This window comes from Rissa tridactyla, chromosome 2 (genome assembly GCF_028500815.1).
Source record: "Rissa tridactyla isolate bRisTri1 chromosome 2, bRisTri1.patW.cur.20221130, whole genome shotgun sequence".
In the NCBI taxonomy this organism is placed as follows: Eukaryota; Metazoa; Chordata; class Aves; order Charadriiformes; family Laridae; genus Rissa; species Rissa tridactyla.
Window position 1 is genome coordinate 113190145 of NC_071467.1, and position 14954 is coordinate 113205098.

General features: G+C 46.0%; 1 protein-coding gene across 1 annotated transcript in view; it reads left to right on the top strand.

Moving 5' to 3' along the window:
• Positions 1–7096: 7096 nt before the first annotated feature.
• ITGA9 (integrin subunit alpha 9) overlaps positions 7097–14954 on the top strand; it is a 233362-nt gene continuing 225504 nt past the window's right edge. The window contains exon 1 of the mRNA XM_054190890.1: positions 7097–7381. Coding sequence (XP_054046865.1) covers positions 7212–7381 — 170 coding nt within the window. The 5' untranslated portion in view covers positions 7097–7211. The remainder of the gene's footprint in view (positions 7382–14954) is intronic.

A 14954-nucleotide genomic window follows, 5' to 3' on the forward strand; every position in this document is an offset into this window, starting at 1 on the left:
TAGTTAACATGTGGAATAATAAACATTGAGTGGCTGGCTAATGGAAAGCAGATGTGCCAAGAATGCCAAGCAAAACTTCTGAAAGCTGGGATGTAAACTGGACCTTTCGACAAGTGGCCAAAGCTCGTGTGACCACAAGGGTCTCAGAGTAATAGATTTAGAAATGGAGGCTAAAAAGGAAAGTAGAGACACGGCTTTGATGGATAAATCACAGTGAGATTTAGCAACCTGTAGGGAAATTGTGGATCACAGAATCCGCCATGTAACCAGTATTTAGTGACTTTCTAATATCTAGTACATGTTCCGCTCTTGTGATTTTTGTTTTGATGTAGTGAAATGGGATAAAAGAGACAAAATCCCCTTGCATTGGGGTTAAAAATATCTAGAGAGTCCAGCTGCATTAGAGCTTCTGGGAACCCTGCCCTGAGTTTCAGTGGGTTAGCTCCAGGCTGTTGGAAAGGACCTTTATGACTGGAGGTTCACTAAAAAGTGCAAATGAAATGAAGGAGACAATCAACAGTCTCTTTATAATTATTTACCTAATATCTTTGTCTTAAGCTGTAATTTTATAGCAAACTAAGACGTGTAAATTTGACGGCATGTAAATTGGTGTAATCTTTCGGTCTACTTAATTCCACTTGGATTTAAAACTCTACTTGTGAAAATAGGATAGGTCCTGGTTTATAATGCTGCATTTGTTTTGTAGGTCTCGGCATCAGCTAGTCCTTTCAGTATGGCCACGGCGCAGCTAGTAGGAAGGGTTGGCTGTCTGTGAAGCATCAGCTCCGTAAGCTGCTGTGGTAGCATTGCCGAAATACAGACCGCAACGTGGCTTTCCCCAGCCTGGGGAGAGGCAGACTCTAGCTGCGCTTAGCACTTGAAATGTGCTGGTTGAAATCAGGGGGATTTTTGCACGGGAGGTGATGCTTGCAGAGTTTCATTTACAATTTATCCCTTTCGCTGCAACGTTACAGCCTGTTGCTCTCCCTTATGGGATTGCCCCGTTGTCCCAGGGATCCTGTAGGAGAAAGGGGAAGAGTTGTTGGTGGTTTCCAAATCAGATGCCGACTGGGGATGGGGCTCAGCTACTTAAGAAAACTGTGATAAGGGTCCATTGTGTCTCAGATACCCGAATTCTTGTCAGCCTGCGGTTGATGCAGAAACAGCACTTTTTGTGGCAGGTCTAATCTCCTCCCGATGCTGGGCAAAGAGCAGTAATCAGTAGGTGGATTTGATTTATAATTTCTCTTTGATGTATTTCTCCAGGTAGTCCAGCACTTTTCCCCGAAGTCCTAGGGCTAGCAGTAAAGAGGTAGTCTTCTGGGGAAAAGAGCTCTTTTGCGAAAAGTCACAATTTATAGCGATAGGGTGAGGGATAACAGTTTTAAATTGAAAGAGGGCAGATTTAGATTAGATATTAGGAAGAAATTCTTTACCCTGAGGGTGGGGAGACACTGGAACAGGTTGCCCAGTGGAGTTGTGGATGCCCCATCCCTGGAAGTGTTCAAGGCCAGGCTGGATGGGGCTTTGAGCAGCCTGGTCTAGTGGGAGGTGTCCCTGCCCATGGCAGGGGGGTTGGAACTGGATGATCTTTAAGGTCCCTTCCAACCTGAAACATTCTGTGATTCTATGAATTTCAGTGTTCACCTTTATTTATAATCCCATAAGGTTATAAAGAAAATTATGCAGAAAAGCTACAAATTCTTTCTGCTCTACTCTTTAGCTATTATTATGGAAGATGATTTCTGACTAAACCATCAGCTTCTGTATCACCTATGATTTGCATCGATGCTGTCTTCCACCCAGATAAAGCTTTTTGGATTCTCAGTCTATCTGAAAAACTCCAGTAGAGCTCTACGAGAAAGGTAAGAGACAGTGGTTGAAGAGCTAACAGCAGCAACTAACAGTACCAGCAAGGGAGTGATTTTCCGTCTTCCCTCTTTACGCCAGCTGGACAACTAGCTACAGCCAAACAGAAGAACAGACCAGTAGGAATTAAAAGCGTAGATTGTGTGAGGAGATCAGTGTAGGCACCTCATTCAATTTTCCAGTGGGAACTCAACCTGAACGTGTTACCTAGCAAAAGCAATTCCCCTTGCATTTGATGCGAAAATTGAGGGCGACATCTCCTTTGTTTAACGGGAATAATGTAAGAAGGTATAGTTTGTACCGTAACAATCGCGGTCTAGATTTGCCATATGTCTGGAAGTTGCAAGTGGTCTGATGTCTGACGGGCTGAAATGGTACAAGTTGAAAAGTGGGCAGCTCCCCCCAGCGCAACTGTGGTCATGTTGGAAACGCAGAGCTCCATCCCTGTCAATCCAACCATTTCCTACCTCATTTAGGCAAGTGAATAGGGGAGACAAGGTAGGCAAGTGAGCGTGGGGAGTTCCCTCTTTATCTAAAATATGTGATATTTATCATCTTTTATGTGTATGAATATTTCGGTCTTTTGTAGGTTTTCCTTTTATGTATTTATTACAAAGCACCTCGCTCTCGGACAGCCTCAGCAGTGATGAGGGCTTGAAAAGAAAGGGGGAAAGAGGAGAATTCTCTTCCATTTTCCTTACAATGCAATGAAAGGGGGCAGTGCTCTTCTCTCTCCTTCAATGGGGGAGGCAACCACGATCAGTCTTTTGCAGGAAGCCGCAGACGAGGAGGATGCTCTTTACCTGATATTCAAGAAGAGCTACAAAAACTGCCTGGAAAACATCTCATCCACTGACAGGGTAAGGAAGCTGCGTCTCCCGACCTCCTTACAGCTGAGTCTGCAGGTGGATTAGATGACACAGCTCTGTGGGAACTGGCTAAAAATAAACTGCAGTATTATCATTAAGACCTGATGTATAAGCGATGGTACCGATCTCCTCGTATTGAGCACTTGCCAGGGAAACACGAGGAACGCACGCAAAGAATCAGCAAGTCTCACAGCCGCGATGGGAAAGCTTTAACACAACCCCACTTCGAACCTCCTCACTAAGCACGTACCGGCATAAACCTATGAATAACGATTGTGAGAGGCAGCAGCCTTTCCATTAATGAGATTATGGGATGCCTTCCCATCGTTAGCACATCCCTGCTGATGGATGCTGGGGTGGGAGAAGGGGACCTAGCCCCGTCCCCAGGCGGGAGCACAGCCTCTCTCCAGCTGTGGCCGAGAGCGAGCCGGAGGGAGCTGGGACAGGTTAGAGAAATCCACACCTGAACAGGCGGAGCTCAAAATAGGTGGTAAAACAAGCTTACAGCAACTGTACTCATTAAGTTGTGAGTATCGGCAGGAAGTCGGCGAAAATGCAGAGTTACTTGTGGATGTCGACTGGCTTAAAACAGGCAGTAAAACCTCAACCGCAATAATACCACGGGAGCGCCACAGCACCGCTTGCGTATAAATGCAGGAGGGAAAGGCAAACTCACATACCAAAAAGCGATGTCCTAAAATCAAATAAGGTATTGGTCAAAATAAGGAAAACGATATTGAGTTCAAGATGTTGCAGCACAGGAACAAAATTTTATGTATGTATGTATAGATATCTATATATGTATGTATAAAAGATTCGTGTGCAAAGTGGCATTTTGGGAGAAGCCTCCAGGAGGGAATCTGTCTGTTCATGCTTAGTCTTGATGAAGCAGGTCTGTACACAGCTGAACCTGTAAGCAATGCAGACGCGGGGCATTTGTTTTCTTTCTCTTTCCACAGATGGAACATTATTGTGTTGGGCGGCTGGTTTTTTTTTCCTGAGCTCTACAATTCAAGTTATTAATTAAAAAGTATAGTCAAGGGTGCTGTTTCACTGACGATCCTCAATTTACAGATAACTTTTCTAACTTAAAAGCTAATCTGGAAACTGGGCCCTGCCAGCATGTTAAATTCCAGTTAAGTCCTTAATTAATACTGGTGGGTGTAAAATACAAATTAGCCCTATGGTGCAGGTATGGAGGCTCCCTAGATGATGCAGAACATCAAGGTTCAAGCAGCGAGAACAAGGATGTAGAAATGTAGATATAGCTATTCCTAGTTTGAATGGTTCCTTCGCAAACGGTTGGTGTGTGATTTAATGTATTATTGTTCTCAGTACCGCCATATTCATTTAACAGTACACTATTACTACGCTTGTTGCTGCAGTTGGGTGCTTCCCATTGCTTTCATAAATGGCATACCAGGATTTTATCAGCTAAACCTACGCCATTGAGACAGGCCGTTTCTGTTTCTGCTCAGACTGACAAAATTCCCTTTGGATTAAATGTTCTGAGATGACTTCAGGATTTGTATGCGCAGTACAAGAAAGAAGTGGATGGAAGTTCAGTGTTCCTGGCCTTTCTTTGCATAGTCTTCCTTTCCAAGAATGCAGAGCTGAAATTTTTTATGGACTGACACAGTTCTGTATCATATCACTTCTGGTTGAAGTAAGTAACCCCGAGAGCGCTCTACAAGGTGAGAAACAAGTGTTTCATTCACCTCATCTAGCCGCTTTGCTTCCCTCCTCCCTCTGGAGATGGATGAAGCCATCGCTCTCTCCCAGAGTGTCAGGCCACTTTAACTTTGTCGGAGAGCTGTCTGAGCATCATCGTTCGGTGCCCAGGTAATTAATTGGAAAGCCCCATCACTTTCTTTCTTCAAAAGGCAGAGGATTTGGCGTGGTGATGCTAATGGGATTGCATATCATTTATGGAATTTGCTTAATGATGGCATATTGATTTTCTGCCTAAATCAGATTACTTTTATCCATATTGATTGCACAGTTATAAAACCCCTGTGAAAATATTTTCATTAAATGTTATAAATATCCCTGCTAATAATATGTAAATGCCCTGTTGTTTTCACTTGGCGCTCTAATGAGCAAATCAGTTCTTTCAGTTTGATCATACACGAAAGGCCAAAGTTATTGACAAGTGACTTTTCCTTTTTTTGTTTGATATTGAGCACTGTGCCATTTAGATTTAAGACAGGAAAACGTTCAGTTCTCCATAAACCTGGACATACTTGCATGAAGAAGAGAAGACTCGCAATACCCCAACCTCTTTACAAGCCACCTTGAACAGGAGATTTAAATAATTACAGCCCTAGGCTTTATGCAGCAAATATAAAATACTTTGATGACTGGAAACCTCCCTTCCTCCACTGATTTTTTTTTATTTTTTTATTTTTTTTCACCACAAAATTCTGTAGGTATTACTTCTCTGTTAAACTTGTCCCTGCAATATTCCTATGCTGCCGCTCACTTTCTGGCATCATGGTGAACATCAAAACTGGCAGTTTCTAAACAGCAACATATACATATGGCACCAGGGCACTTGCTCTGAGCGTGATGCTCAAGGGCAATGCTTATGAAGAAACTTTTTCCTGATGAGGGTGCTCACCTGCAGAAACAGACTACGCTTTTGAAAGAGCCACGTGGTCTCACCACCCTTTACAATGAGTGTGGTGAGACACTGGAACAGGTTGCCCAGAGAGGTGGTGGAGGCCCCATCCCTGGAGACATTCAAGGCCAGGCTGGATGAGGCTCTGAGCAACCTGATCTAGTTGAAGATGTCCCTGCTTACTGCAGGGGGGTTAGACTAGACGACCTTTAAAGGTCCCTTCCAACCCACCATGTTCTATGTTTCTATGATATAATGAAAGAGCTTACCACAAAATTCTCTCCTCACTGAGCGCGCATCCTGGTGTGAACTCTGTGCAGAAAATGATTAAGCTTTCACCAAGAGCTTCCTGCATTTTCAACCTGTAACAGTGTTTTCCCACGCCAGCTTTCAAACAGCCCCAACATCCAGCATTCTTCCCTGGACATCTCTGTCATCATCAGAAGCAAATTCCCTGTGAACCATCATGTGCCTACACAAAAAGTACTGGACCTGGCCGCCCATCTCCAGCTTTTTCCCAGAAGCAGCAGTTCCTGTCATCAGAGTTCCTGGACCCTTTGCTCTTGTGGATCTTGGATCTACTCTGCTTCTCCCAGTGCACCTCCACATGGACAAGGGGAGCACATGGAATTAAAGAGCCAAAGCTGAGGCTAACAACAAATGAAACTCCCAATTACCTCTGAGGGAACATTTCTTCTCCAAGATCCTGGTCCTGATCCTCAAAAGGAATCTAAACACACTTTCTCATGGCTCCTGAGTGCTAAAATGTATTGCTTTTTACTGAATGACAAAAGGATGGGCTCTGTGGGCCTTCTAACACATAACTCCCCTCCTCTTCTCCTGCAGGGTGATATGTCACCCTTGTCTTATCCTCTGGAGGAGACTGTCTTCTTGCCTTTGCCCTTGCTCATTTTTATTGCATGTTTGACAGATTATTTTTGCTCTCACATAGTCTAATGATTAAAATACTAGAGCAGTTATTTCCAGCTTTTACTTAGACACAAAGGTTATTGTTTCTTTTTCAGACCCGAAAGGCTTATGCTGGAAAACACAGGTCTGATTTTTTTTCCAAAGTATTTTTATTCCTGTTGCCCTGATAAAAGACATGTCCTCTCCCCTTGACTTCCCATTTCCCAGGAAAATCTCCCATTTATTTCAACGTGATGTATATCGGGCCGTTCTTCCGTCACCCTGGACATGAAGCATTCCTCTCCCAGTGCCAAATTCAAGTAGGGCTGACGGCCTCGAACGAACGACAGGAGGGAGGACTTGTTCTTCCAAGACCTCTTTCTGGCCTTTGGCTTTGTCACTTCCCTCTTCTCCCTCTAGACCCTTGAGGGTCATCGCTCCAGGGATGGGGATGAGGGCAGAACTGGAAGGACAGGTGGGAACGCGATGGAGGGGGGGGGGGAATGTGGAAAAAGCAGAAATGGCTGAAGGACTGTTTCGTGGCAGGAGGGGGATGCTGAGAGGTGGCGGCGGGACACCCGCGGGTGCCGCGGCGGGAGGAAGAGCCGTGGACGGAGCGGTTTGGGAGCGGGGATGCCAGAAGGCGGCAGGTCGTGTCCCCGGCGGGGCCGCCTTTCCCGGCGGGTCGCTTGCCCGCTCCCTCCCGCGGCCACCAGGGGTCTCCGGCGGAGCGGGGCGCGCAATCCTCGCGCATCGCGGCGCGGGGCGCAGCGGAGCCGGGTCGATCCGAGCCCAGCCGAGCGGCGGGGCGGGCACAAAAGCGCCGCGCCCGGCGGCCCCGCCTGGGAGTCGGCGACCGGGGGACAGTGCGGAGCTCGGCGGGCCGGGGCTCAGCGCTCAGCGGCGACGGGACGGGACGGGGCGGTTGCCCCGGGGGTCGCAGGATGCCGGCGGCGGCGCGGCGCGGCGGGGCGCGGGTGCTGTGGGGGCTGCTGTGGGTGGCCCTGGCGCGCTGCTACAACGTGGACGTGGGTCGCCCCGTGGTTTTCCAGGGCCCCAACGGCTCCTTCTTCGGCTACTCGGTGCTGCAGCACTACCACGACAGCACCCGGTGGTGAGTAGCCCGGGGAGGGGGGGGACGACTGCGCGGTGGAGCCGCGGGCGGGCTGGCCCCGGCGGAGCATCCCCAGGGCAGCCGCCGGGGAGAGGGACCGGGGGCTCTTGCCCTGCCTCAGCGCCGCGGCTCCGCATCCCTTCTGCGTGTTGGGGGGGTGTCACCCTGATTGCACACCGGTGTGTCCCCCCCCTCGTTGGGGGGTGTTTTAACACCGGGGTGCCCTTTCCCGGGCTGGCGAGCTGGCTGTCCCCAAGCGCCAGCGGTCCCTCAAGCGCCCGGCGGTGCCGTGCTTTGCCCGGCCCCGCTGCCTTTTTTTTTTTTTTTTTTTGTGGTGGTGGTGGTAATATTTAGCGGCTCGTCTCCCTGACAAAAAAGAAAATAATTTAAAAAAGCACGTGGTATGAAAGATAATCGGTCGTGCCATGTTAAACGGGGAAAAAAAGTTGAGTAGCGGTAACCTCCAGGCGGGAGCAGAGCGCTCGGGGTTGACAGTGCCCATCACTCCGTGCTGCGCCCCTGGCGAGGAGGAAAATCCCTCCGGTGGCCGGAGAGACGGTTCCAAATCGGGAGGGGTTCGTCCCCTCCATGTGCCCGGCTCTTGGCGTGAGGGACCGCAGAGGAAATGAATATGTGACTTTTTAAAAGAAAATAAAAATGACCGATGATAGAAAGTTTGTCTACATCTCAAAAAAATTATGCAAACTGGCAAGCTGCTTGTTTTTCCCGTTGACTGAAAAGAGCCTTGGAGCATAGTCTGTCTCTCTCTTGTCTGGGTCAGAGGCTCTTTGTTAGAGATTTCTCTTAATTGGACCTAGTTGATGTCATCTGGTGCACTTCTAATGTAAGTAGGAGCCACTGCTGCCAATAAACGTCCACAAAGCTCGTCTTTATCTTTTACACTTAGATATGGCCCGATTACTCAGCTGTTGATGTTGGAACTGTGGTGCACTGTGATATAAATAAATGTATTCATGCTGGCATCCAGTTCTTTAAAAATGAATTTCATTCACGCCCTTTAATTCGCGAGTAGCTGTATGCTCAGCCTTTCTGCATAGTGGCTTTCATGGGACATTCATTTTTAAGGACTTATCAGAAGACCTCGTAGAGGAAAAGCGCTCTGGGAGAAGAAAAGCTCTCAGTGTTTAACTTGGGGCAGGAACCGACAAAGGATGCAAAGGCTGAAAGTGACTCTCATTCAACACAGACTGCTGGCGATTCACAGTGGTGTGAACGAAATGCTGATCTCGTGGGGTATGGTGGGATGAAAAGGGTGGAATTTGTTGCTCCTTCTGTAGGTGTCTATCATTCTGATCAATAACATGAATTATCTTCAGATAGCATCTGCTGGTGTGATTTTTTTTTTTGGAAGGGGAGGTGGACTAGTGAGGAAGGTCTCCCAGATATCCCACATTGTTTGGAAACAATGCTGGACTAGCAGTGTTGGGCATCCGTCTGAAGGCAGGCATCTGTGAGAAGTCTGGTCCTCAAAAGTAAAAACTCCAGTAATGCAAACTCCAGTTTTCTGAAGATGGAGCTTCTTCATCAAGCCTTGGCTGTGGCACCCAGGAAAAAAAAAAGTATCTAAGGTCATGAAGTCTTTTAAAATAAATAAATTGCTAGCCCTAACACCTAGAAGGCTTAGTAGCAGCTTAATATGGTCAGCATCAGCACTGGCAAAAATCATAAGGGTGGGATTGTCACCACTGATGGGAAAGCTCATCTTTTCATTGTGGAACTGGGGAGTTTTTTTTCACGGGTGCCTCAAAATCCTGTGCCCAACAGAGGCTTAGATAACAAATTTGGGAGATACGTCTTTTTTGCACTCTCCTTGACTCTAGTTTACTGTGTGCAGTTGTGCTCTTAATGCGTGCGTGCATCATAAAAGTCAAGGGACAGCCATGAATCTCTTTGCTCTTGAAAGTATATGTGGCTTTCTTCCAGATTTCTGAAGGTGCCATCCCCTGTACTGGGTGGGCATATTGTGAGTGCAAGCACACTTCTTTGCATACTACAACATAATATCAATTTTAAGCATTTAATGTACTTCCGGAAAGCTTAAAAGATCTGACCAGTCTTCCTTGACGTTCACACCATCAAAGGGCTGAACCCTTGTCAGTGCCTTTAGCTATGCTCCCTTCAACTGGGCATAAAGGCTTCTGGTATTATACAGTACTATTTTAAAACCATATTTATACTGTACAGAATCTTATACATGCTTTTGGAGCATAAAGTCTCTGATTTCAAGTTTAAACTGATTGCCAGTTGCAGGTTATTGAAACACAAGATGCAATCCCAGTTTATTGGATGAGGGCAGAGGGAAATGCTTTGTAGAACTCATGCCGTTTTTCAGATTTGTCAGGTTTTTGTGTGTGAAGCTTTTGTGTGCAAAGCTATAGAGCTATTTCCTTAACTGGCTTGTAGAGTTACTGGGTGATTTTTAATTTATTTTTTCCCTCCTTCTCTTTCAAATGTGATATTCTTGGGAAAGGCTGAAGTCTGTTACAGGGAATATGCAGGAAAAATGTTTTCTATTCATCCCATTGTAGCATATAGCTTCTCGTAAGGGTTATTGGTCATAGAGTTATTGTTTGCTTTTGTGTGTTAGTTTTCTTCTTACGTTTGTAGCTTTTATATACCCAAAGAAGAATTATGATTTCAGTTTTCTCATGTCTGTTTGGCCTATATGCTACAGTGGGCAATAGTTTGACTTTAGACAGTGATATTTTGGGCACTCGTGGCTTGCCTGGTGAGCAGTGCACTATGTGAGCCTGCAAAAATGTGATTGATCACATCTGAGGCTGGTAGGACTCCTGCCTATCTAATATTATTTAATGTGCTCTCAGGCATTTGAAAGTGTTGTCCTGATGGTTATGGGCTTCTTGCTCTTTATTGCCCGAGGGCCTGATATTCACCTAATGTACTTCTGATCAAGAGAGCTTCTTAGATGAAGTGTGTTATTCTCAGTAGCCTGTCTGTGTACTGGGGTGTGTGTGTACATGCGTGTGTGTGTGTGTGTGTGTGTATATGGTCACTGATTTATATTAATACGGTATCTGTATTGGGCAGGTCTTCAGTGTTTCAGCTCTTTGTTTTCCAACACCACAAAGGCACCCGTCTCTATTATGTACCGTAGGCTTGCAGGTTTCCAGTAAACCCATTCAGGGTTTGGTGATTCTTGAGGATTTATATGAGCCAAATATTCTTGCGGGAGGAAAGAAAAGGGGGGAAGGATATTTGGTTTGAAATACTGTGTCAGGTAAATGTGAATAGTCAGGCTGTTACACAGTCTTTGACACAGAAATTATAGTGCAATATGGATATTTGGCCTCCACTACAATAGTGGAGTAAATCGGTGTCTTTGACCTCTCTGAAAGAGTTAATTGCAATGATGCTTCCGTTTAGGAGTTGTTTTTGCACATTTTTCATCTCAAGAAGAGTTTGTCATCACAGATGTGCTGAGGTTATTGTATTTCTGACAATGTCTCCTTTTCCTTCCTTAAGCGGGTTTTATGGCTGTAGATCTTGAAAGGTTTACCCAGTTCCCCTTCATTTCCATTTTCAGCCGAGTAAGGAACCAGGTGGCTGCTTGCATTTGGAGCAGAGACAAGCTGAAGTGCTTCTGTTCTCTGGATATAATTTTGGAGCTTGGAATAAAGACTCAAAAACCGACCAAGAATGTTGCTTTCTCTGCTTTCCTTCGGACAGTTTAAAAAGAAACAAATGTCAGTTTTTGCCCCAGTAAAAAAAATATTAATAATGTGACATCTCTGATCATTCTTTTTCTTTAAATAAGATGTTGCTTCATCTCTCTCCTGTCCCCTCCCTATGCCCCCTTCTTGCTGTCACCCCCAAATCCCTCAGTAAGGCCATGGTAACAACTTCATCCTTTCTGGCAACATGATCTGGCACGAAAAAGTAGTGGAGTCAGTTTAGTTGCATGGTGTCCTGCTGTGAGTTTTACAATAAGGAATGAGTCTGGTTTCTGTGCTGTTGCTTCATTCCTTCAGTCCTGCTCTTCACTGGATTGCGCTGCCGCTGAAATAACGAAGGCTGTTCTGCACGTCATGCTGATGGATGTGCTTGTGTGCACGTGTTAGTGCACGATGTGCTTGTGTGCAACTAGAAGGAAGATGCAGAAAAAGACCGACCCTGTGGAGGCTGGGTGTTGGGTTAACCGTGCCGTGTTGCATAAACAATGTAGTGATGCTGTAGGTGCTGCCATGGCATTCCAGGAAACTTGGGCTTGCTGTTGTTGGTCACAGGTCATCCATCTACCACCCAAATAACAGCCCTCACACTTATTGCTTTGCACATAATGGATGAACCACTGGGGTTTTTATTTCGAGGACTTAGCAAGTGACAGAGACCTTTCTGAAGGGAAGAAGCTCAACTGGGCTGTGCCGGTGGTGCACTCTCCTCTGGTGCTGCTTTTGAAATCCACTGTGGTATGCGAGGATATTTAAAGACTTTTTTTCTCTGCCACTTAACATTGCAGCGAGGTGAGGTACCTACGCTCCCCAGTCCTTGAGCTGTGATTGCCTAATCGCGGCTGGCATGCTGTAGGCTGATGCTTAATGTGCTTGGCATCTCTCCATGCCATCGGTCAGCTCGACACATTCGTTCACTGTTCCTTCTGCTAAATGCAGCACTTAATTTCCAAATCTGTATGTCCTGAGGGTCAATCGCCAGCAAAGTGATAGTTACTGTTCTGCAGGAAATAATTTTAAGGAGGTGTGGATTTCCATGTGGCCAAAAAGGCTTCTTGTCATCCATTAATACTGGCTGCTGCGGCTCCTGCAGTGTGATGGTTTCTGGCCACACAGCTGCGTCACTGTCTCCATAAGCTGCGTCGCTGTCTCCATACAGATGAGCGTGTCTGTCCTTGATCGTGCAAGTATGAATGCAAAAACAGAAGGTTAAATGGCCTCTCTGCCTACTGCTCCTAATGTCAGTTTAGCCCCCAGTATTGCGTTGACAGAGCTCTGGGCACGTCAAGCAAAAGTGACCCTAAAATGGCCCCAAGCCCCACTCTTGCTGCCCGCGGTTCTCTGCCATAGAAAGGAATGCCTTTCTCTTGATGGGGTTTCCCCCTCAAGCTGTCTTCACGCAGCTGCTCTCAGATGTCCTAGGGGCTTCCTGCAGAGTATGACGGTTGTGATGAGAGCCAGCACTCATTGATAATCTCTGCAGAGAGTGCTGCCCACACCATGAGCCTTGTGGCAAAAGGCTGGAGAACTGCTGGGGCTTGCTTTGCTGCCAACCCAGGTACTCCTATAGCAGCACTGGAAATCTGTACCACAAAATAAGGCTACTTTAAACTAGTTGGAATATGTTGGAAGGTTGCCTGATAATAGCAAGAGGACAGGGTTGTACTTCTGCTGGCTGTTTACACATCTTCTGTGTTTATGCCAGGCAAGACTCCGCAGCACTGAAATGCAAGACGAGTGCATTAGACTCTAAGGCTTTGTTTTGAAATTTATTTCTGTTTAAATATGGTAGCAGAGAAAGACACCTTCTCTGGTTGCAGCGTTGTTTCATAGAAATTGCAAAAGATTTCAAAGGTGTTTTAATATGTAGGCGTTTGTTTTGCTCGATGAGTCCCAAAATGTTTGAATGCAAATGAGTCTTCTAGCCAGGTCTGCTGAAAAGGCTCATGACAGTTAAACAGGTGCCTTTCTTCTAACAGTTAAGCAGGTGCATACAGAAAACGCTGAAAGTGTAAAGGACACTCTTCTTGACAAAGGAAATATTCCAGTCTCAAACCTTTGAATAAAACCGAAATAAGTGGTATGTGGCAAATACCAACTTGACCAACCAAAAAGCATGTGAACCAACAGAAAACCTCCCATCTCCCTGAAGGTGACTGTCTCAGGCCATGGGCGAACATGGGTCACACCAGAAGGAACAGGAGATCTGCAAAGGTTTCACCTACTGGGGTCTTGGTGCAAGAGTGAAAGAATGAGAGAAGATCCTAAGCTGACATAGTGTGTGATGTAGGTGAAATACAAAATTTGAATGCACGGACGTTCAGGATGATCCAAAGTAGATTTGCTTTTGGCCTGTGTCTCCAGTTGCCTTTACTGGCTGCTTGCTTCTTTCTGCTTGGTCCACATGAATAAACGGCAACCAATGTTTTCTTTTTGAAAGGTATATTTGCTCAAGACAGCAATTCTCTGTGCCAGTAGCCTACTCAAATAATGAATTATCAATTTTTCCCATTCAGCTTTTTTAAGACAGCTGAAGAGTTTTTGTGATTTAGGCTCCTTCATCTCCATGTTGCATTCTGCAACCCCAGGTATCTTGTGCACTAATTGCTGAATCTTATTTACTTGTCTTAGGTTAGAGCAAAGCTTTTTTTTAAACCGCAGGTCAGTGTGGCCTACATTATCTTATTGTTATAACAGGTCATAGAAACAGTTTCTTGCTGTTTGCAATTTGAACCCGTAGCTCTTTAAGCTAGTAATATCCCCCATTATTTATTTTTGTTAGACCTCATGAATGTCAATAAGTGAATGACATGCATTCATTGCCTGTGTAAATGAAATGATTGGCATTTGATTTTCTGCCTGCCGCCTGCCTGGTGGGATTTCCATTTGGAGCTATTATTTCAAGCTCCTTTGCGCTCACTCCCCAAATGTGTGCAGGCTTTGTAGGTTTTAGCAACTTAAGTATTCCGGGCATTAATTCTTCTCACTTGTGAAAACATGATGTGTGCTGTAGAGCGCAGCCCCATCAAACTTCGGCAAATGATACAGCTTAGCTCATGAAACTTGGGAGAAAACAGTCACTTATTGTAGGGAATTCTCTGTGTTTTGTAACCGTATTTCCAAATGTGATGGGACGGTTTTGTCACATCCAGGGAAGTGTGTATCGCAGCAGGAGTGGAGACGTGCTGCTGTTTGGTGTAGGCCAGGCTCTGATGCAGAACAGCTCTCCCAGGTGTCTCAGGCTGACCTTGGACATGTGTGCGCCTTGTGCCTTGGGTCTCCCTGTGTTTAACCAGGATGGTGATGATGGGTAGTGGTTGGGGATGGAACTGTAAATTAGAGAATGAAAGAAAAGTTATTTAAAACAGGGAAAGCTTCTGTCTGTGCTGTGGGTGGGCTGCATATGTGGACTGACTTCGCACTGTGGCTCTTTATCCCTTTAGTGGCTAAACCAAGAGCAGTGCCTCCTTGGTCAGCTGCTGCCTCCCAGGTAGCAGGCTGGATCTGCTCACGTGAGTGCTGGAGGCTTAGTCTTTTGGAGATGGTCGCCCCTAGTTCCAGCTCTGGGGTTAACTTCAGCCAGGATTTTGTTACATGCAGACGCTCTGCCCTGCCTCACAGTGCAAGGGCAGCAGCAGAACTGATGCTAAACTACCTGGTGCTCCGTACTGCCTTCCCTGGAGCTACCTTCCTCCTACTTAACCCACCTCCTCATCCTCATGTGCCCCAGATCCGAGCTCTCAACCAGGTGAGAAAGATTGTCCCTTTAATGAGGAGGTGGTAAAAGGGTTCCCTTAATATTTGTGCTTCCCCTATAATCCTCCTAAAAAAGCATCCCTTAGGGCACGAGCAGCTGCCAGCTT